Source organism: Botryllus schlosseri, chromosome 6 (genome assembly GCF_051294905.1).
Source record: "Botryllus schlosseri isolate E-star chromosome 6, Bs_hap1, whole genome shotgun sequence".
NCBI classification, from domain to species: domain Eukaryota; kingdom Metazoa; phylum Chordata; class Ascidiacea; order Stolidobranchia; family Styelidae; genus Botryllus; species Botryllus schlosseri.
In genome coordinates this window covers 5,202,514-5,225,389 of record NC_137241.1, presented here as the reverse complement: position 1 = coordinate 5,225,389, position 22,876 = coordinate 5,202,514, and the positions used below count along the sequence as shown (strand labels likewise).

Genomic DNA, 22,876 nt, shown 5'->3' with positions numbered 1-22,876 from the left:
CGAGTCATGACTTTCTGATGACTCGAGTCATTTTCTCAAAATAAGGGAATGACTCGAGACTCAGACGGCCAAGACCGACATTTCATTGTCATTTTGAAGAACAGTTAATGGTACTTAAAAAGGCGATCAGAACAAAGGCGATCAGAAACTGTTAAAAGTGAGGAAAATTAGTATATTATCATTGCGAACTATTTGATATCACCAAACAGAGTTATAAAAGTGGGTTTAACAGGACTTTAACTGGAAACTGAGCAGTCAACACAATGACTTGGACTCGAGTCATAATACCACGACTCGAATCGAATGTCTGCTGGATGACTTGGGCTCGACTAGAGTCAAAACCATAAAAGTGGGATTGACTCGTGACTTGGTTACAACCCTGGGTTCCGGGTCAAGTAGGCTTGGTTTCAGCTCGGTTTCTTGGTAAAATTTCATCGTTTCAAAACACCACTAGACTGCGATACAATGAAAAGATAAGGTGTCGAATTGAGTTGGAGTGGTCTCTGGGATCAGACACCCATCTGTACGACTACGAGTTACTTGCATTCATAATACACTGATGTTCCTCACTCATAAAACAGTTTCAGTCCCTGTCATGGAATTGTGTGGTAGCCTTATTCTACAAAGTCACAATGGCCGTCTTAGTCTAGAATCGTGCACAATGACCAGAGTATGAGTAGGGCCAGTGCACAAATTGATCCAGGTCCTGTTCAGTCAGTGTCCGCATTAAAGAAACTGACTCTGATCATTGAAACCCTGATTAAGAGCTGTTTGTTCCTGCTTTGCATCACGTCAGCGGAGGACAGGTGTGGAATTCCAGCTTATGTGCTTGGAAGGGACTTGCTTTCACACACGAGAAGGGCAGGTGGCCGCAACCTTCAGGCTCTCATTTGACATATTATACAGAATCAATGTCTGTGGTGTGTTAACACTTTCAAACCAAACTGGGAATATAATATCCAGCTACAGACGCCCGGAATAGTGTCGAGTCTGCGGATGGACAGGTACTGTGAACTGACTCTTTTTCCTACCTCGCCAGGCCACAACGTACCACAAGACTGAGGATTGATTCAATATATTCAAGTTGGGGGGAATTGGGTAGTAGGCGTCGAGCATTCTAGTATCGCTCAATATGTCATAATAGTATGGGAGATACGGAAACTGCACCATTTATACTACTGCAAAGCATAAAATGCCAGTTTAACACCACATTAGCCATGACTTTGGAACCTTTTCGACCATAGCTATTTCATCGCACTTTGCTGTGGCTTCATTGATGACGACCTTAACGAATGCTATGTCCACTAATGTGCATAGCTTTTTACTACACGTTTCCATGCTGTGATACGACCAATTAAGATTCCAGACTTCGGCAATGAAAAATACCAACTAATTTTCATTGATATATCAGCTCATAGTGGCACGGAGCACACAACTGCAGTTCTCAAACTCTTATTACTCTACTCTAAGCTTCAAGTACTCAAATCAGTGTGCCCAGCGCTATTGGTCACCATGAGATCAAGATAACTCAAACTTTGTCCATGAATAATGACAAGATATGGAGAACTTACGGATATCACTTGTGTCAGCAAACGCTCATGAAAACATCTTCCTTGAAATATCCGAATTGAATTAATGAGTATATATAGTTGACTGCTATAGTACTGTACCATGAGAGCTTGTGAGTTGTGATAACTCGTGTCAAAAATTGAATATTGACAACAGGCCTATTATTCGATGCGTTGAGATACAAGATGCAAGCCTGATTTCACAATCATGTGCGTCTAAGTGTCGATAATAATCCACGAGTAGAAAACGAAGGGCTAATGATCAAATACGTATTGTGGTGATTCGCTAGTGGCCATCTCCTACAGGCGGGCGTCTCTTGCCAGTCGCAGTACCGGAAGGCCCACTTTGATCAGCAACGGCCATTCCGGCAACCCCTTTCTTTTCGGCACCGATAGTGTCTCGTTTGATCTTACGCTTCCGAGAATTTGAGTTCCGTTGATACTGAACCATGCCTTCGAAGTCTATTACATAGATCGCTCCCGCAATTAATATGTCCACGCTTTTGTCTTTCCGAGCATATGCCTCTTCGATTTCCACACTCGTCCTTTCGTCGTACTGCCACCAGCCTTTGTGACCTTGGTAATACCAAACGTGCCTGTAACAAATTGTTCCGTATGTTAACTTTATTCAAGTGGTTGCCGGTTGTAACGTAGGCCTAATAGAGATGTTATGCTTGCAATTGTAACCACGCAACAGGACGAATTATGACATCAGACCAATTATTTTGAGCAAAATAGAGCAATGATATCTCAGAAAACTGTCACATAGTCAAAGTTGGCGTCAACAAATGTGCAACCGCGACCAGCCGACCACCTAATAATGAAAAGCGTATTACAATACACACATATGAGTATGACAAACACAAGATATTATCGTGGTAGACTGGTAGTAACTCGCGCAATGAGGTAAGGAAGTAGTAGTGGTTCTCAAGGAAAAAAAAACCTTCAGTAGGAAACACGGTTTCTGAGTGGTTTCAATAAAATACGAGATTGTTGACGTTATACAATCCTTTACCATTATTTTGGAGCAAATAGTATGGCCTCAAAAACTATTGATGTGCTAATAGATGTGGTCCAGAACATAACTAGTGGAGGTAGACCCAGTTGATCAAATTGAAAATGTAGAAATGACTGACTCGCCTTGGCAGGGAATTGAAAATGACTCGAGTCAAAACTACAAAAGATAGGATGACATATGACTTGGTTACAACTCTACTGCTTGGAAGCGGAAGTACCCTTCGACACAAAACCATTCTAGCAAAAAAACGATCATGCATAGGAAGATATAAGCCTAGTGAATTGAAACAGTATTAGTAATTTTACTCTTCAATGCTGTCTTCTTGTGGGTAGGCCGGTCGATCCTTGGCTTGAAATTTGGAAGGCATGGTCAGCAGGTCCATTGGTATCGGAGCGCGACATAATGCGCAGGGCTGACGTTGCAGAGCAATACCCTGCAGAAAAAAATACATAATCAAGCGATCACAAACAAATACTCAGGACATCAGACGCAGACAACTAGATAATTGGAACGAAATGGCCGTAATCTAATTCTAGTATAAATTTGTTAAATCTTTCTCTGCTCTAATTTTAGTCGAATTTGTGAAATGCTTCTATGCTCAAATTTTCTTTCTAACCTACTTTCTGGTTTCCTGAAAATTATACAGAACTGCGTAGTGTGAAACGTGTCAAGTTTGTTGCACAGACATTTTCCATTCTTATGCTTATTAGAATAAACTATCATTTAATATGAACTAAATTTGATTAAATTTTTTAGGTGCTGCGAATTCAATAATTCTAATCAAATTCGGAATAAGACTGTTTAGCTATAGTTCTAATTCTAATCCAATTTGAAAAAAGCAGCTAATTCTAATTCTAATTCTAGCTTAATTTGGAAACGACGGTGTAGCTATAATTCTAATTCCAATCTAATTCAGAAAAGCTGAGAATCTTCAAGTTGTCCAAGTCTGCAGGACATCCTACCTTTGCGCATAGGAAACAGAACGTGTGGGAACACGGTAACTGAACAGGCTGAACGAACGGTTGCATGCATATGGCGCATTCTAACGTAAAATCTCGCGGGAGAGCCGGTACATCGTCGTTCGAAGTGTCCATTTTGTGTGAAGGATTTTTTCAAGAAAAAGTAATACGAGTTTAACAGTTTCAAATGTCTCGACAAGGGTCTTGGTTTATGTGGATTTTCCTCTGGCTGCTCGTTGACGTTGCATTTCCTCCTTGAAATCCAAATGCTCGTTACTGAAAGGGAATTGAAAACTGATAAAGGAACAGAGCAAAGTGGAATGAAGAAAATACAAATTTAGACATGACATATACATGGACAAACATTGTGTTGGGAAAAAATCAAACTAATCAAGAATATGGCAACTGAGATTAGTGGCATTCGCGCATGGCCAACACCAAAGTGTGTGGGAAGTGCATGAAAATCATTGAGGCCGGATATTATATATCGTTAGTTTGAACATGCTACAAGTTCAGGTAATTATTCCTCACTCCCTACTCTTGTATCCAATTATTTCATGAATATTGCGGCCCTTCTTCGATATACGCATTGCATCGTGAAGAACACTTCTCATTGTGTGGCGTTACCAGAATAAAGGAAGCTAATAAACCAATGATGAAGTATAGGCATACGATAAGCAACAGATTCCATTATTCAATTGAATATTTTCACACAGTGGCTTCTACTCACACGTATAGTCCGTATTCTCTCAATCTGAACATCAAATTATTGATAGCGTATACAGGTGGGTAGTATTTGACGAAAGATTCTTGCTTGTGAAGAGGTTCTTCGCTCATCACCTTCACAATCTTCCGTGCTCTGCGGGCTTGCTCCGCTGTAGGTTCACTGAATATTTTCGAACTAAGATGTGCTATGCGATTTGCATATTCGGAAGGGGATCTGCTCATTGTACTGAAAATAAAAAGATAGCCGAAATGCTGGAACCACAGAGGCTACAGAATCCACAAATGTCAATACCTCAATAGTTAGCAGGAATGCTGCTGGCGACCGGCTCTACTGCGCCGTTCATCGGTGATAGTTCATCTCTTAAAAAACATCTCTCTCTCTCTCTCTCTCTCTCTCTCATCTGACGCCATTGAGATAGTTATCGGCGATTCGATTATCTTTATCAGCTCAAGAAATATATAAAATTCGACACACAAGACACAATGTGATGTTATGAACAGATAGGCGGATGTCTATAAACGACCACAACCAGGCTACGGGTACCGTCACTCAATCCAACATAGGCCTATACATGATTTCGAAGAATACTCCCATAGTCGTTTCGACACCTTCCGGTCTTTTCGCTATTCACATCTCGGAAACGTACCTGTTTTCAGCATTAGCATGGTAGAGCCGAACTCCGTGGCCTCAAAAAAATTGACGGACATAAGGGCGAAGGCGAAAAAAAATATTGAAGGGGAGATGTGCAAAAATTTGATGAGGGTAAAATACGCCCCCCGCCGGGAGAGATAGCGTAGCGGTGAGCGTCGGCGCCATCTACGCAGGCGGCCCGGATTCAAATCCCGCCGTCGGAGGTTATTCTGGGAGCCTGGTCCGCCGTGTCGCTGTTTTTACGGCGACAAAAAGACCATATAAAAAGAAAAGAGCAAGAAATAGCTTCTAAAAAGGGCCGACGACGCAAGATTAACATCGAAGAAGACTGTGGCATCGGGCACTATAGGTCGAGGTGGATGCCAGTTCAAAGGACCCCAACTGCATGGTCGGTCGTTCGGCATCCCCCTATCTGTTCATGACATCGCATTGTGTGTGTTGTATATCGCATTGTACATTGTGTGTGTGTGTTGGGCCTGACAGCTGAAAATATAATCTGACGATTATTGGTATTGATTTATGAAAGAATAATATACTAAAAAATCTATGGTCCTGGGCCCTTGTTGGGTGATTAACACAATTTCTAGGACTATCATTCACCCACTGACTTTAATGTTATGACAGATCAGTGCGCACCCCTACTTCCGCTCGAAGCGCGAAAACATTTCAAAGCTGATGAATTACTTTTTGGTCAATATTTCGTGTACCATCTAACAATATAGTTACATTGAGCGCCCTCTTATTCGAAATTTCATGCTGGTGACGTCATATTTTGTGATAAGATTGTTGATATACGATGTTGATGTCGGCCCCTACGTACAAGTCTAAATGTATCTGCTCAAATTCGAAAAATTTGGAGGGGCATGACCCTTTTGGTCCCCTCCTGGCTACGCCAATGCGGGGAGATAAAATTGTAAGTGTTAATGGAAACATATCTGTGTCTGGTGTTGTTAATAATAAACTGGACTCAACTGAAACTCGGTCAAATGCGCGATCTAATATAGTCATGATCCTTCTATACTGCGACTTACTTTTCTAGATGCTTCACCTTGGTTTTTTCATTCGCCATGGACCGGAGTTATTCACTGCGCATTTTGTAAAGACGCCGAGAGAACAGCGACGTATGGGGGAGGAGTCCAGATAAACCTCCGATACTTCGAAACGTGTTTTACTGCCGTGACCCGAACCGACTATGTCGAATATAGAGTCATATCCAAATCGAGTCATACAGACGTTGCCACTCGAGTCATTATACCATTCTGTCGTGGACTGATTCGGCTGATATTCAAGCAGAAATTCATCACTAAGAAAAGGCTTCTGACGACTAGAGGCCATCTTTTCCACTCAGCAAGGGTCTGATAAAGATAGATAGGGGGAGATCGGGGACAAATGTAACTAGGGGCAAATGTAACAGTCGACCTCACCGCTAGTAGGATGGACGAATCGCCTTGATATTTTGCGTGCGCATGCCGTAGTTATTTCTCCTAATATATCTGAAGTTGCGTTGAGATACGACGCGAAACAGGGAAATGGTTACAAGTGGTTACAACGTAATATATGTACCTGGAACAATGTTACCACAGTCTACCGTGATGATAGAAAAAACTAGGACTTGCATACCATACTGAGACACAAATCATGGTCGAGCGTGTCAGGAGCAATTGTAACACTCTGTTACTTTTGCCCCATTACAATATCATTTCAATGCTGAACATCGTTTTTCGTATGCTTCTATAACCATTTATCTACTCCAGATGAATCTTGAAACAGCCGGATGTTCAATACCAGAAGAGATAATACCTTGCCATACCAATTCTAACATGATCAATGATCATCTGTCGGAACGGCCATACAGCAGTGGTGATGTGAATCTTTTAGGGTTCGATTATTTCCGTGATTCTACCACCCTTCCTCATGTTGATCGACTTTTGGTGTGTCGACCTTCAATGGTCACTTAAGAACTTGCCCAAGACTGAATCCTCATTCCCTGATTTTGAGCATGGCCCACTTACATTTTGTCATTTGCTGTGAACAATTTATTCTAATTTTCTACAGAACAGAAGAATGACATTTGCTATGACGCCACACAATGTTGTGTCCTCGTTTTGCTACACTATCATCGGCTTATTCAACCCAGGACGGCCTGGACGGATTCGCACCTTCGCAGGCGACCCAATGCCCAACCCATTGTGCCCGCTGAACAACAGCAACTTCGTAAAAGATCGATGCCTAAATAAGTGTAGGGAGATAATGGAATGAATGTGGTTCTTGTACACTTTGAGCTCATGAACAAGGCACGAATGGGTGATATTGCATTCAAATGCCAAAATGCTATGCGGCGTAGCCTGGAAGCGTACAAACTTCTATCTCTTTAGTTTCATGCAGTGGTTCCCAACGTGGGCGATATCGCCCCCCAGGGGGCGATTTGGCGGTCTAGGGAGGCGAAAATGACGAAGGGGGCGACAGGGGGCGAAAATGGACAAAGGGGGCGACGGGGGCGATAGAAGGGCGATGACGCGCAAAAAAAGCTGACCTTTTTTTTTTTTAGTCAACCCACGGAAATTTAGTTACAAAAGTGTGTCTAATTAGACATCGTGCCGAAAATTCAACCCGCATTTTCGGTACACAAAATTTGGGGGGCGATGATCGGTGTTCACCTTTAAAAGGGGGCGATGGGGCGAAAAAGGTTGGGAACCACTGGTTTAATGCAATAATACAAGTTGTGCTCCCGTTTTCGTTGTTCATTTTGTTAGTTTTTACTTATAAATAACACTGTTATAATTGCCCCGCAAGGGTGGTACAACTGCCTCTGGGTACGGGACGATTGTAACATTTGAGCGACCCAAAATTTTCATGATTAAGTGTTGATTTGAGTCCCATTTTAGTTTTTATATAAACTATCGATTTGTTGGCTTCTTTACATAAAACTTTGTAAATGAAATTTCAATGAGAACAACACGTTGTTAGAAAATCCAAAAAGTGTTAAAATTGTCCCCTGTCTCCCCTACCTCGTGCGCTTGCCCGGCGTCTAGGGTGCCGCTGCTTTGAAAGTATCATTATTATATCATGACAGATCCGTGTGCTTTGCTATTGATTTGAAAAAATGAAAAAATAAAGCGGCTCGCCCAAAATTTTATGCAAATCATGCGGCTCGCATTATTCAAAAGTATCTTATTCTCTAACCATGAATATTGACGGAGCACATACTCGTCCCAGAACAACGAACAGTATCTCAAATGAATAACTTAAGCTGGCTGTGAGTTCGAGTCCGACTAAGGTTGACTCTGAAGTTCTATACAAGCGTCGGATATTGATCTAGCTGTAGGCCCATATTCTCGTCTCCACTCCGCGAATAAGCGGTTTGTTACAAAAGCCTAGAACAAAATTGAACCGTGCTCCAAGTCAGCAGGTAAGTATCATAATGGTGTCAAAATGACCGATGTATATAGTCGTAACGCCACGAACAGAAACAATAATAACAACAACTAAAGATGGGGTGGCGAGATAGCGTAGGGGTATAATCCACAGCTGCAACACCAATGGCATGCGGGTTCGAGACCGTCCGATGTTGACTCCAGACTTCCTACTTAAGTGTTTGAGGTTTATATAGGCTCCTCCTCGCCATATCATCCGTGTAAGCGGTGTCTTATAAAAAAGCGAAGAAGTGGGCCGTGCTACAAGTCGGTAGCTGCGGAATAAAATGAAGGGAATTGGCCTGGTGTAAATTGAAACCAACCCAAAATGTAATGTATGCAGCCTCGTTTTTCTGCAAATGGTACCAGGGCAGGGGTGATCAAGCTTTTTGCTATTCACGGCCGCATGACGTGTGTAACTAAATAACCACCAACCAACCACACGCAAGTAACCGCCAAGCCAGTGCGAAAATAAACGAGCCATATATATAAATTCACGTAACCACCGTACCGTTTCGGGCCGGATCTGTGGGCGGACTTCTTCATTTTTGGTCGGAACCGGACCAGAGAATTGAAAAACCGGATCGGAGTCGGACCGGAGAATTTGTCGATCCGCTCCGCACTAATTCCAGGACATAGTCGTAGTAAACTGACTGGACGCGAAATATCCATGTTGAACTGTCCATGTCCATTGTCCATATGTCCATAGTGATCATGTTATGGATAGTTACTGCAGGGGCTCTCAAACTTTTTTAGACACGCCCCCCTTTACGATCATGAAAAAGTTAGCGCTCCTATCGTCAAATCACAAAATGCAACCAGAATGCTTGCAATCCCAATGGATAGTTTAATGGCGTGGAAGCCGGAAGGTCATGACTGTTGATGAGAGAGTTCTCAAATGTGAAATTAGGACTATACACAGAGCGATAACAATGAATTGGAGGTAAATCGCGAAAATATTTTCAAGTTGACCGCAGCTTCGCGCCCCCCTTCAGATGCTTTCACGCCCCCTCAAGGAAGGCGCGCCCCCAGTTTGAGAACCACTGAGTTACTGGGATCGGTGATTCACGAATGAATTTCGTAATCAAAATTCTTATTTCACATATTACTATAAATTATATTTCTACTTTCTCAGCCAATGTGATCAGATTCATCGGTAGAGTTGATGGAGGGAGTTCTCTTCTCTTCGACAATATCCAGACAAGAAGCGTTTTCGAGTTGGTCCCGCCAGGGAATTCTAGAACTTCTGGTCTAGAAATCCCTGGGTCCCACAAGCACCTTGTCGAGCTATCTAGCTCATTTCCCACTACGGCCACATGTCGCCTACTACGAGTACAACGCACCGCACGAAAACAGCTGGCAACGGCGATACCTGCGGCCAGTGGCCATCCACAAAATCAATGAGTCGAAAACGAATGATCGCTCGAATTTCGCGAGTGAGCTCGTACTTAGCAAGTCGCTCGCATGTCGCCACCGGAGACAGTTTCAACTTCAAGTCAAAGTGAACATGTTTCCGGGCCTATTCTTACCTCACGAATTCCTGCATCAGTTTAAAATTGGACGTTTTATATTTTAACAATGGACATGGACACAGACTCGGACAGTTAGATAATTCTAGACTAATGCAATATCGAGACAAAATAGCCCACACACAGTTGAGCAACCATGTTTTTAAAGCTTTACAGTACAACGCCGTGCTCACTAACATGGGCGATGGGCTTGGTTACGACAAAATAAGTAATATTCTATTAAGGAAGTGCATATAAAAAAAATATCGTGATTATTATTATTATTAATATTTGAATAGTGGCGCTTATAACCGATTAGGTCTTTTGCACCAAGTACTAGATGATTAGCGAAAACAAAATTTCACAGATATTTAGCACACGACAGAACAAATTCCACCACCGGGGTTACCAGTTGAGGAGACGTGAGAACATTCTCAAGTGAAAATACGATGCCGTAATAGTTGCACGATCCAACTAGAAATCGGCGGTGAAAACCAAATCGAGAACAATATAATATAAAATGCGATACTGTTTCTGGAGTGCCGTGATCATAAACTTCATTTTATTTTGAACTATAAGCTGCGCACGATAACTGACCACGATTTTCAGCGACTATCGATATTGGGGATATGCGGACATGTTACTATAGCTGAAAGACTATCTCATCCTAAAGATTGATCTTGTGGGAAAGCCCTAGGCCGTTTTCTAAGCGTCTCGGTCTTGGCAGTGCCTGAGCCATTCTACGTCAAGACAATATGCTCAATTGCTCATATCAGCTTACTCTCCAACGATGTTTCCATGACCGAAGCCATTTCAGCTAGTGAGGAATATTGATGTTTGACACAGGCGAATGGATTATTTTGAAACAACTACAATAATTTGATACTTGAAATCAATTTCAGCATTTTAAATTGTTTACCGCGTTCTTCCGAAAAGACAAATCAGATCGTTGGCCGCATGTGGCCCGCGTGAAGGTGACTTCTGGTATATATAGTGCAAAACGAGACAAGTTTGAAGTACAGACGTTAACTATTCTCATGTTTACGAGAACGCACTGTGATTTAATACGTAGGCTAGCGAGCTTAATTTTCGCTGTATTTATTTATAATTCACAATTTCATTTCATTTCCAACTTTTTACAAATTCATAAATTCTAATTCTAATCTAATTTGGAAAATATGTAGCTCTACTTTTTAATCTAATTTAGAAAAGCTGAAAATTTTCTAGTTGTCCAAGTCTGCATAGACAAGCCTTCAACAACTTGCATCTTGAAATTAAGGTATAAAATCTACGTCGCAGACTGGCACCTGTGCTACACGATGAAGTGATTTAATTTGGCGGCTTTCACAGATCTTAGAATGGGAGAGTGTAATCACAAAATCAATCTCTTCGGTACACATAAAAAATGACAAAGAAGTGAAATGCTGTGCGACATTTCCCACCAATCAAATTGAAAATATATTGTGGCCTGGTTAAATTTGGGAAACTCCGAGCAGAACGTATAGGCTATAGCATATTTAATCATAGCAATAGCAGCTATATCGAGAAATGTTAGTGGTAGTGCTGGTGCTGTGCTCTATTATGATTATAAATGATTATAATAATCGGTGACGATGATAGAGCATCAATAAAATATTGCATATACAATTTGTAGAACTTAAGTGATGTATTTCTGAGCGCCGAAGAGGTGACAAACTAACGTGATCTTGCGTAGCGAACGATTGAAAACAAAGTCCATGGACCATAAGCGAGAGAGAGAGAGATCCGATTTATTTTCGCCGGCACCATCGAGATGCTTTGACGATGGAGATGCGATACGGCCTAGCAAGGTCATCTAGTCTGCACCTCCGTAATTTTCTCCTCCACGCTATCCATGGATGCTGAGCGCCAAGCTGGATAGCCGCGGATACCAGTTTTAGAGTCTTTGGTCTGACCCGGCCGGGGATTGAACCCACGACCTACCGATCGAGAAGCTGGACGCATAACCATTGCACCATTGCACTAAGACGCAGTTTAAACGCGCTTTGGTGAGAAAATGCTAACCAGAAACTGTTGACCTCTGCACTAATCATAACCATAGTCTTTATAACTATATTGCGCTTCTATTTGAACTGTTTTTTTGACAAAACCGCTTTCTTTTTACACTTCGAATTTTGAAAGGTAGAGTGTAGCTTGGAGACGGTTTCATGAGTGTGTCATAAGATTCACGTGAAATATCCCACGTATTACGGTACTGAAAATATTTTCGAAGATTGCGCCTATTTGTAATGTCAATATTCATTTTTTTAGTCACGAAGATACATATTTTAATTGCGAAAGTAATCACATTCGATTTATACTGCTAAAAGCATGCGACCCTTCAGCCAAATCTACCTTGATTAGTTTCAGACCTTTCATTATCTATTTACACTTCAAGTGGTTTTCACATGTCTACTTGTAATTGAATAGAAATTTACGGCGTTACTTGTACTCAGACTCGAGTATCGACGCTAACAACTTTGATCACCTGTGGACTCATTCTTATATGCACTTTATGTCGTTTACTTGTCACTATTCCGTCACAACGACCAAGTTCTTGCTATATTTCGAGCAGAAATATTGGTAGATGCAGGGCTATAAAAAGGTTAATAACCGGCGGCTTAGACATAGATTTATAAAGTGCGCTATGGTGCTGTGTCGCCGCTTATGCGATAGTTGCTTTACACTTGAGAGGAATGGTCATCAAGTTCAACACAGTGTTGAATTGTTGAATAGCCCTTCATTATATTTAGAGTGACCACACGTCCTCCTTTTGGGGGATTTGTCCTCCTTTTCCAAGGAATCGAAAATGCCCTCGAAAGTGTTTTCCTGTTTGGCAATTCGTCCTCCTTTATAGCTTTGACAGCCGGGCGACCCGTTTTTTTCTTCCGACATTATAAGTTTTGTGATTTTCTTTTCAGAATCTCAAAATATGCCTAGTTATAGTGTAACATAACCTCGTAGTTTCGCAGTAGCCTACATATTTCGCTTCAATGCATAACTTTCATACCCGATGTACTAACTTTCCAATTCGAAAAACATGTATTCGAAATCATCATACTTTATCATATTCAATTAATAAATTTGATCATGTAACTTGCTTTCGTACTGTTTGTAACAATGCGATCCGTAATCATGCGAACTCGCGATAGTAACGCAAAGGCTGTAGATTGCATATATTGACAGAATATTGGAAACTCGTGGCATTTTATTATCATACGGTGTTTAAAGTTTATAGTAGGTGACGAAATCCTCTTCGCGCAAAATCAGCCCCGTTCGTACGACATGTTTTAACTGCGGCGAATGATCGTGTGATATCAGCAGCGGACTGCTATTGAATGCCTCATAATGCCTGCTGATGTGACAAACAATTCACGATTTTATCTTAACGAGCTCATCTCGATATTATATTGCTACCACTGCCCATTGACATTTGGATATACCGAACGCAATTAAACCCGGAGAAAGGATTTTGAACTAATTTCACGAACACTATAGTATACAAATGATTAGTGAACTGTGCAAACAAGTTCATTCTCGTCCATAAAATTGTTGGGACGAGGTTTGTTTTCATCGGTTATTCGTAAAAGTGGTGATTGCACTTCATAGGGTGTGACCCACCATTTGTGTGGATAATAAATAGGGTTTATAGCAACACCTAGGTGTGATCACCCCTGGTTATGAATCCCTCATGTATAAATAAAGATCAGTTCTATTTACGTTTGTAGCTTGAGAGCCTACCGTTACCTGACAGTAGTGCGCAGCGGATCGACAAATTCTCTGGTCCGGCTCCGATCCGGTTTTTCAATTCTTCGGTCCGGCTCCGGCCGTATCACGAAAATGTACTGATCCGGCTCCGATCCGGTCCGGCCAAAATTGAAAAAATCCGTACGGATATCCAATCCGGCTCCGATTCATGCTCCGCACTATCTGACAGACGAAAACAACCTATATCATGAGCGATGTTTTGGTAACATATAAATTGTAATTTGTGTAATTTGGATCACTATTGCTTTTTCGGATCATAAGTAACACGGAATTTAATTCCAACGCGGCGACTTAGAAAGCCTTACTTACATGGAGATTCCGCATTGTCAGTAAGTCCCAAAATCTTCAAATCAGTTTTCTTCCAAACACTGATCTGCAGTTCATACGGTGTGTTTATTGACAGCGAAGGATAACAAAATAACCAAAAAACATACCGAGACTATACTAGAACTCTCCTGATGTCACTGTTATGCAGGGCTCCGATATACTAATAATACAAGTACATGCCATAAGGAGTATGTGAACAGTGTTGGGATCAAGTCACTACCTTCGAGTCACGAGTCATCTCGAGTCATTGCACATTTTGACTCGAGTCAAGTCAAGTCAATCGATTTTCGAAGGTGACTCGAGTCGAGTCAAGTCACTTGATTTTTGGATGTGACTCGAGTCAAGTCAAGTCAAGTCAAGTCGAGTCACGAGTCAAGTCACAATTCAAGTCAAATTGAATTTTCGAAGTATCAGTGACGATTCAAAGTCATTACATTTTGCAAGCTGTGTGAAAGACACAATAATTTGCCATTTATCTTGCATCAATAACTAATATGAAGTTTAATATGCATGCAAGAAGGCGTCTATCACGCGCACGTAGAACCACAAATAAAATACGCGACTAACTGTATAGCTTTGCTACAGTCTGTTATTATATCAGCCAATATGATCGAATTTGAAGCCTCGAGAAGTTGTAACAAGTTTATATGGATTCAAATCATACAAGAGGGTTGGTAAAGCTGTTCACTGCGCAATGTTAGCACTGAGCCGTCTAAAAAACATAGATACGTTACTTGCTATTGTATTCTTTTTCTTCTACTATTATACTGCTACTGCGACGACAGCGTAACCTGTGATCATTTGGTTTGTAGTCAATATATATTTGTGATGCAATAATGGAGGATAATTCAAACGTACATTCATTGAATGCCTGGTTACTCTCACAAGTGACACAGGCGTATCGCGAACAGCACGAACATATACACAAAATACACTGATTTGATTGATACCGTTTACTTAATGACTTGAAATTGACTCGTAAATTTTGCTCCGAGTCACGAGTCAATCCGCATTTTTGAAGCGCCGAGTCAAGTCAAGTCAAGTCATTTTTGCAAAGTGACTCGAGTCAAGTCAAGTCATACGAAAAAGTGATTCGAGTCTGACTCGAGTCAAGTCATGACTCGAGTCATCCCAACACTGTGTGAAAGACTAAAGACAACACACCGGTACACGGTCGTTACCATATACCAGGGGCGGGCAACTTCTCCAATCGGCGGGCCTGATATAGGAAATTAAGTACTTGGCTGGCCGGATTGCTGAATCGATGCATTATTCGCCTATATATCCACACATACAAGGAGTAGATCGTATTTGATGAATGTGTTTCTACGACAGCAATGTCACTTCAAATCCATTTCTCGCCAATGTGGATTTGAGAACAGCATTGTCGTACAGGCGCACTGGCGCAGCCATGTCTGCTTCTCTCTGATCAATCAACACAGTGCAATCATAGTGTCCTATATGCTGTGCACACAAGCAAATCTCGCGGCTCTGTGAAATTGGTCTATGTCAAACTTTCCATTTGGTCAAAGGCAATTTGGCGGTAATATGTTTTACAGGCTTGCGGGGCATAAAATTTGATAGAATTGGTATCAATCAAAAGTTATACCGTGGTGCTGATTGCGAAAATATAAATTTTATTCTGCTCGTGGTCCTGGAAACCCCAAAACCAGCCTCGAATGTTGTATTGTAACGGAATTTGCTATTGCGACGCAACCATGCCGTCTGGAAGCATAGGTGAGAAGCAGCGTAAACCGCAAGCGTATTGGCCATTGTTGTGCATCCGGCATTCGCACTCTCAATCTCCTGCGCACTTGATCCTGAGCTGCTCAGACGGTATATGGTTGCGTCACAACTCACAATACCAAACTCCGTTACAATGCCACATTCGAAGCTGATTTTGAGGGGTCCAGGACCACGAGCAGAATAAAATATATAATTTAAAAATCAGTACCACGGTAGCTTTCGATTGATAATCATTTTATCAAATTTAATGCTCGGCAAGCCGGTGAAAAATTACCGTCAAATTGCCTTTGACCAAATGAAAAGTGTGACGTAGACCAATTTCACTGAGCCGCGAGATTTGCTTGTGTCCACACCATATAGGACACTATGATGCAATCCTTAATTAAGATTTTGAGGCGTTCGATAATCCTGGTACCCCAAATTTACCAAGATATCAATTCATTAGGGTTGAGTAAGTGGCAGAGATGAGCATGGATTGGGATTAGGTTTTGAAAAAACAGGATTTGTGAAATTTTGTCGGATTTGGATTGGATTTGGATTAGACATTTTTTTCAGAACGGATTAGGATTTGGATTGGATTTACCTATTTTCAGGGAGATTGAAATGTCGTGTGGCGAATGGCGACAAACTTTATTCAGATCAGTTATTAATGTACTTATTGTTACCAAGTTATCTTGAATCAAGTGAATCGTTGGTTGTGAAAGAAAATTTTCGAATCCCTCCATTGCATAAATTTAAGTATTTTTTCTGAATTTCCAGTTGGAATCGGATTAGGATTGGACATGGACTTGAATAAGAAAAAGTTATGGATTAGGATTTGGATTTGGATATCAAGGTTCGGATTTGGATTGGATTAGGACATAGAAATTTCAAATCCGCTCATCTCTGGTAAGTGACGAAATAGCGTAGTGGTATATTCCGCAGCTACAACACCAATGGGTTATGGGTTCGAGTCCGACCGAGGTTGACTCCAGAACTCAAACCTAAGAGTTGGAAGTTAATCTAGGCTCCTCGCTATCTTATTCGCATAAGCGGTGTCTTACAAAAGCCTAGAAGTGTGTCGTGGTACAAGTCGGCGGTTACGGAATCAAAAATAAGAAACATCGGCCTGGTGTAAATGACTATTGACCATTGTAGTCGTCAAACACCATGATTACAGTGTGGCGAGCCGCAGCCACAACACCGGTGGGTTCGAGACCGACCGAGGTCGACTCCAGAATTCATATACCTAAGTCTTGGGGGTTTATCTATAGGCTCCTCCTCGCCATCTCATCCGCGTAAGCGGTGTCTTAAAAAAAGCCTAGAAGTGGCCCGTGCAACAAGTCGGCATACGGAATCAAAAATATATGGAATATCGGCCTGGTGTAAACGACCATAGTTGTCGACAAACACCATGAATACCGCAAACAACAACAACTACCGTGCTTACCACTAACAACGTTAGGGTTGAGTAGCCTACTTCGTAAATGCCTATAATGTAAGTCTATACTCGCTTCGACGAACCTACGCGTAATCTGCACTCTCGTACGCTGCACAGTGTGCGCATGCGCACACACGTATATATTAACACACAGTCACTAAAATCTGACGTAGTTTGCAAGTAGTGGGGGATCTCGGCAGACTTGGGCCGCTATGGCCACATTATCGTGTAAATCTGGAAGCTGTCCGCGGGCCTGACAAAATCCCGTCGCGGACCGTATGTTGGCCGCTCCTGGCTATATATAGTCGTTGCGACATCGTCCACTTGTAATTACATCCCAGTGTATCTTACAGGCCTCTGCATTGTGTTTATTGAGCGCACGAAGACAGTGGCATCACTGAGTTTGGGCTTGTTCTGTATTGGCAGAGTGATATTATGGAATCAGTCTGAGCAATAATTATATGGTATGCAAACAGAGCTTACTTACCAGTACTTTACAATACATAACTTATTGCCTACGCCAGCAATGCCGATAGCCACACAGATTTGTTAGTATAGAGCACGAATAATGATTTGAAGATTTTCGTCGAGTATAAGCGCAGATGTGGAAGTAATCCGAAAACATGCACGCTAATGTCCTTGCGAATATGAGTCGCTACCGAATGAATTATGGATCGAATTTGAAGATTGAATGCAATGCAGGATCATAAATTGAAAATAATTTTTTAAAAGATATGGAATCCACTCACCAAACTGTGAAAATGGGGAAGATGTAATTAAAATTTCCGCGTAAGCAGTGTTTTCAAAGGTCTATAACTAAAGTGGCCATGCTACAAGTAGGCAGATTAGGAATCAGAATGAGAAATATCGGCCTGGTGTAAAATGACCATATAGTAGGGATGGTGTGAACCTCTGAAAGGTTCAGGTTCGTGTGAACGCGAACCTTTTCGAAAGGTTCTGTGTGAACGCGAACCTCATGACGTCACGTGACGTCATATTGCTAATTTCAACCCGTTATTTCAATTAAGTGATTGCCTATATTAATGTATTGTACATGTATACGTACACGATACCTAGCGACGACTCGGGCCACATGATGGCACAGTGCTGAAGTTCATATTGACGTTTTAAACGTCGGAAAATGTATCATCTGAGGCAATCAAATGATATAATAATTCCATAAAATCAATAGCTTCGGTCTCTTTGCCAACAAATTCGACGAGGACTTGCCAGGAAATATATATGCTTACGCCTTAACGGTCTCGGCCTGACCGAATAACGTATTCGGCATCTGAGTATTGCTACATGGATATTGAGCAGAGTGTAAAACGGGTTTCTATATACTTGCTACCAATATTACCCCACCAACAAGTTATACAACAGTAGCCAACACCTCAATCGCACGATTAGGCTTTTATGATTCAGCATACCTATGAAGTCAAGATTGACTCGGTACGCCTGCTAGATTTTTCCATAAGTGTCATAAGTTTCCTAGCACAAAATAAAGGCACCCTCAGAAAACGATATCAATCTCATTGATTGGCTGAATAAGCATCATTCGCTGACTATACATGCAGTGTATTCGCTCTTGATGTTATGTGATTGCGGGTTAAGCTCACGGCAATGAGTCACTGAATATTCAGGAACGAAAAGCTGGATATTTCGAGCAAACTTTTGTAATAATGCAAGTAAAATTTTTGATATTGTCAAGGTGCATGCTCGTTTGGTGTTGATTTTTTTATGCTGTCTGTGCCATACATAGAGTGGTCTGCAGTTGAAAGGCAATAAATTTGAACCAAATATGTTATAATGAAGTGGAAATTGCAATATATTAAAAAGGTTCACAGTGCAGAACCTACCAAGGTTCTGTTGTGAACACGAACCTCAAAATTTCCGAGGTTCACACACAGAACGCGAACGTGAACCTCGCGTTCACACCATCCCTACCATATAGTATTCGAAACAACATGAACAGTGAACACTTAAACAACAACTACGACAATTGGCGCATCGGCAGAGTGCATTCGGCACTCAAGGCATTGGTCAAAATCAAGGCTAATAGCCTATGCCAAACATAATTTATTTTGTATCAGAAAGTGCCATTTACCCGATTTACATGTACAGAAAGTGCCATTTACGATACACTATGGTGGAAATCGACTAAACACACGATGTTCGTTTACACCGGCGGCTCCGAAAGTGGGCGTAATCTACAAATTGTCCGATTGGGGGCGCTGAGAGTAAAAGTAGGCGCAATGTACCATGGAAAAATGTCTGGGAAAATTCGTAAATTCATACCTCTATTTGTGCAGCGCTAAAGGCATATTTATGAATCTATGGTATCGTCTTTAGCGATCCTACGATAGGCGCCTTCAACGGAAAAGCGTCACCAACGCTCTATGCAGTTAGGGCTAAAAATAGCATTTTTTCCCGGATTCCAGCCATTCACTGATTACATAGCCAGGTTACTCTTAAAAATGCTGCACGCCAATTTTTTTCAATTTTAACCAGTATAAGCCGCCGCAGAGCCCATTTAAATTTTTAATTTAAAAATTGAAAAACAAATTCAAATTTTCTGACAACCCCATGAAATTGTTGAGTTGTCTTCAAAAACGATGCAAAACAAATTTTACTCAATTCCAACCCGTAGAAGCGGAGTTATTGTAGTTGAAAGTTCTGGATTTGCAAAAATATAGCGTTAACGGTGGATACTCCCAGAATTATGAATGAAAAACTCAAATAACTCTGCTTCAGCGGGTCGGAATTGAGTTAAATTTGTTTTGCATCGTTTTTGAAGAGAACTCAACAATTTATTGTTTTTTTTTTCAATTTTTCATAATAAATTTAAAATTTTAATTGGATCTGCGACGGCTTATACTGATTAGAATTGAAACAAATTTGGTGTGCATTGTTTTTAAGGGTAACATAGCAGTTTAATCAGTGAATGACTGGAATCCGGAAAAAAGTCATTTTCGAACAGCCCTATTGCAGGTGTTAATAGTTATGCAACATTGAGTTTATTTAACTAACCAACCATAGAATAAGCAACGAATAGAGTGCAAGTTATGAAAACATATTGCAGCGCATGTACAGCGAGGGCTATGAAGTTTTAAGCGCTTATCGCATTAAAACGAAGTAAGATTATTTGGAAGACAAATTGCCTTGTACTATTTTTTCACTGATTGCGTCTTTCCTAGAATTCGTTCAAAGTTGTGACTCTGGCAAAATTAGGGTTACCATATTTTGGAATTGGGAAAGGGGGACACTTTTTCAAAATTTTCAAACTTAGAATACCGGAGGAAAATCTTGAAAAAATTGTAAATTTTTCCCATTTCGTGGTCGGTTGATTAAAAAAAGGTCGACTTTCCGGCTCAGCTCCTGAAATAGCCGCCGGAGCGTTACTTCAGTGCTGATATACTGTATCTCAGTCGAATTTGCCTTACATTTAACAGAATGTCTCAAAAAAGAGGACAAAATCTCAAAAAGGAAACATTTAGGCGTCATCGAAGGACATTTTCAAAAACCCCAAAAAGGAGGACAAATCCTCCTAAAGGAGGACGTATGGTAACCCTAAGAAAAAGGTACATTCCGAAATCGCGCAGCCAATGAATTAGATCATGCTGGGTTCTCAAACTGGGATACACGTACGTCGTACCCCAAGGAATACGCGAGAGTTTTCGGGGGTACGCCAGGAACTTCATTTTTCTGTCACTGTGACAATTTCCTGCAACAGCCATTTTTCCAATACATATCTAAGAATTTAAAAACTTTTTTGTGAAGTAGCTTCAAGCTCATCCCAATAGAAATTGCACCGTTGCTCTCTAACCCATGGACCAGTTGTTGAATTTGCCTGGTTCAGAAATTTTACATTGGTCTATACAGTATATAAATGAATTGTGGAAATTGAAATGGCTTGGTGCAAAAAAAACATTCGCAGTTCTATATAATATAAGCATAATTTTCAATATACTTACATATATCAAGTCAATCCATCCATTGCAGCGAAATGATGTTGAAATGTGTAAATACATAGTTTGCAGCGTTTTGTCTTTCAATTGCGTATGCAATATTATGTTAAAGGGCTACGCCATACATGCAGATAATTCGAAAGGGTACGCAGTTAAAAAAGATTAAGAACCCCTGAATTAGATCAACATAAAAGTCTACGTGCCAATGAAGTTACTACGCAATGAAGAAAACTTCTTGCCGTAAGTATAGGGGAGGGTTAGGGGGCGTTTAATGTCTGGTTTGTGGCCTATAATGCGCCGCTTGAGAAGTTTTGAGAGCTTTTTCGATCTCGCGGAACCACGAAATCGTCTGCGCCATACCACGTGTGCGCAGGACCAGTATTACAAGGGGTACCTCTGACCTAGCTACATATGGAATCCTGGTCGACCGAGTTACAACACAAAGTGACTTCGTCCACAATGCTGTTGTAGTTTATTTTATATAGCAACAAAAACGCACCTTTCCAAACGTCATCTCCGTCACACGATTACAAATTATCTATTTACCCGTTGATATAGTGGAGCTGTACTGACAGGTTTAAAGTAGACGGTTATAATGGGCTGAGTATGTTTGCGACCTCTAAAAATGTAGGACAAAGACCTATTGCAAAATCCGGAATTGCAAGATCTTTGAGAACTTTGAATATTAAGCCTAAGTCTCGGAAGCAGATTTAACACTAAAATTCTGTCAATAGCTTCGAAAATCCGGATATGTGGCTAGGCTACCCCAAGTTAGAAGCCAGATAACTGTGTAAAGTGCTAACCGCGTATTTACCGTAGCCGCATGACAGGCTAGACAAGCGTTGCAGCCTGAAGTTACAGCAATGACAGTCGGAAATTGTTACAACACAGTAACAGGTACTCTGTTACAAATGTTGTCGTAAACCATTCGACGGACGTATATCCTGCTGTGAAATGAGCTGTGTATATAGGTGACAGGTGGGTTTTATATCGCTGCGTGATGTGGCAAAATTGACGTTGCAGACGCTAGTCAGAAGTCGCAATGTATTCGATTGTGTATCGATACCGTCGATTTATATGCATGACGTCTATCGCCGAGTTCAGCGTTCAAGTCACTTACAACCAGCCGTGTATCGCAAGCTTCCATCACTGAGAGCTCAGGCCCATTAAGTAGTACCGGTATGCAATGCACCAAGACTGTTTACTCTTTTCTGTGCATGCGAGCTACATACAGAATGGGCCTGCTGCTCAAATGGACACCGATTTGCAGTTACATTATCATTATCGATATAATGTATGATGCAGGGCCTTATGGGTCACAATAACACAATAAAATATATGAATAATGAGCATATCTTGTCAATTTTTCGATTTACGTATATATCCGCATTGGCGAAGCTGTCAGTACCCGCGATGTCGAACACCGGTAATTACCAGTCGATGATAAAATTGACCAACAAGTCGAATGCCGGACACCCCGGAAGTATTGGAAATACGAAATCAATGGAAATATAATAGATATATTACCACGACCAGTATACATGGTGTTATCAAATCCCCAAATCAGATCTGATACATCGACAAGCGAGCTAATTGCTGGGTAACGTACAAAAAGTAATGTGAAGCCGTGAACTATCACCTTTTCCGCAGGATCTTGACTAGCACAATGGTACAAGAGCTTACTCAACTCACGCAAGAAACCTGTTCTTGGTTTACAATTCTATTGCTAATTGAATAGATTTCAATGACGACCGGCGAAAACGTCAATTTTGATAAACTTATAGG

General features: G+C 41.1%; 3 protein-coding genes across 5 annotated transcripts in view; 1 reads left to right on the top strand and 2 right to left on the bottom strand.

The window, feature by feature from the left end:
- LOC145440511 (isoleucine--tRNA ligase, mitochondrial-like) overlaps window positions 1-22,876 on the top strand; it is a 227,074-nt gene that overhangs the window by 108,134 nt on the left and 96,064 nt on the right. The window lies entirely within an intron of this gene.
- LOC145440526 (E3 ubiquitin-protein ligase rnf146-like) lies at window positions 1,060-3,684 on the bottom strand. Its single transcript, XM_080318154.1, has 3 exons — window positions 3,549-3,684; window positions 2,892-3,019; window positions 1,060-2,164 (listed from the first exon to the last, which is right to left on the bottom strand). The coding sequence occupies exons 1-3, from the start codon at window positions 3,678-3,680 to the stop codon at window positions 1,855-1,857; spliced, it is 570 nt and encodes a 189-aa protein (XP_080174280.1). The 5' UTR covers window positions 3,681-3,684; the 3' UTR covers window positions 1,060-1,854.
- On the bottom strand, window positions 3,687-4,584 carry LOC145440528 (small ribosomal subunit protein mS33-like). Its single transcript, XM_080318156.1, has 2 exons — window positions 4,276-4,584; window positions 3,687-3,821 (listed from the first exon to the last, which is right to left on the bottom strand). The coding sequence occupies exons 1-2, from the start codon at window positions 4,491-4,493 to the stop codon at window positions 3,755-3,757; spliced, it is 285 nt and encodes a 94-aa protein (XP_080174282.1). The 5' UTR covers window positions 4,494-4,584; the 3' UTR covers window positions 3,687-3,754.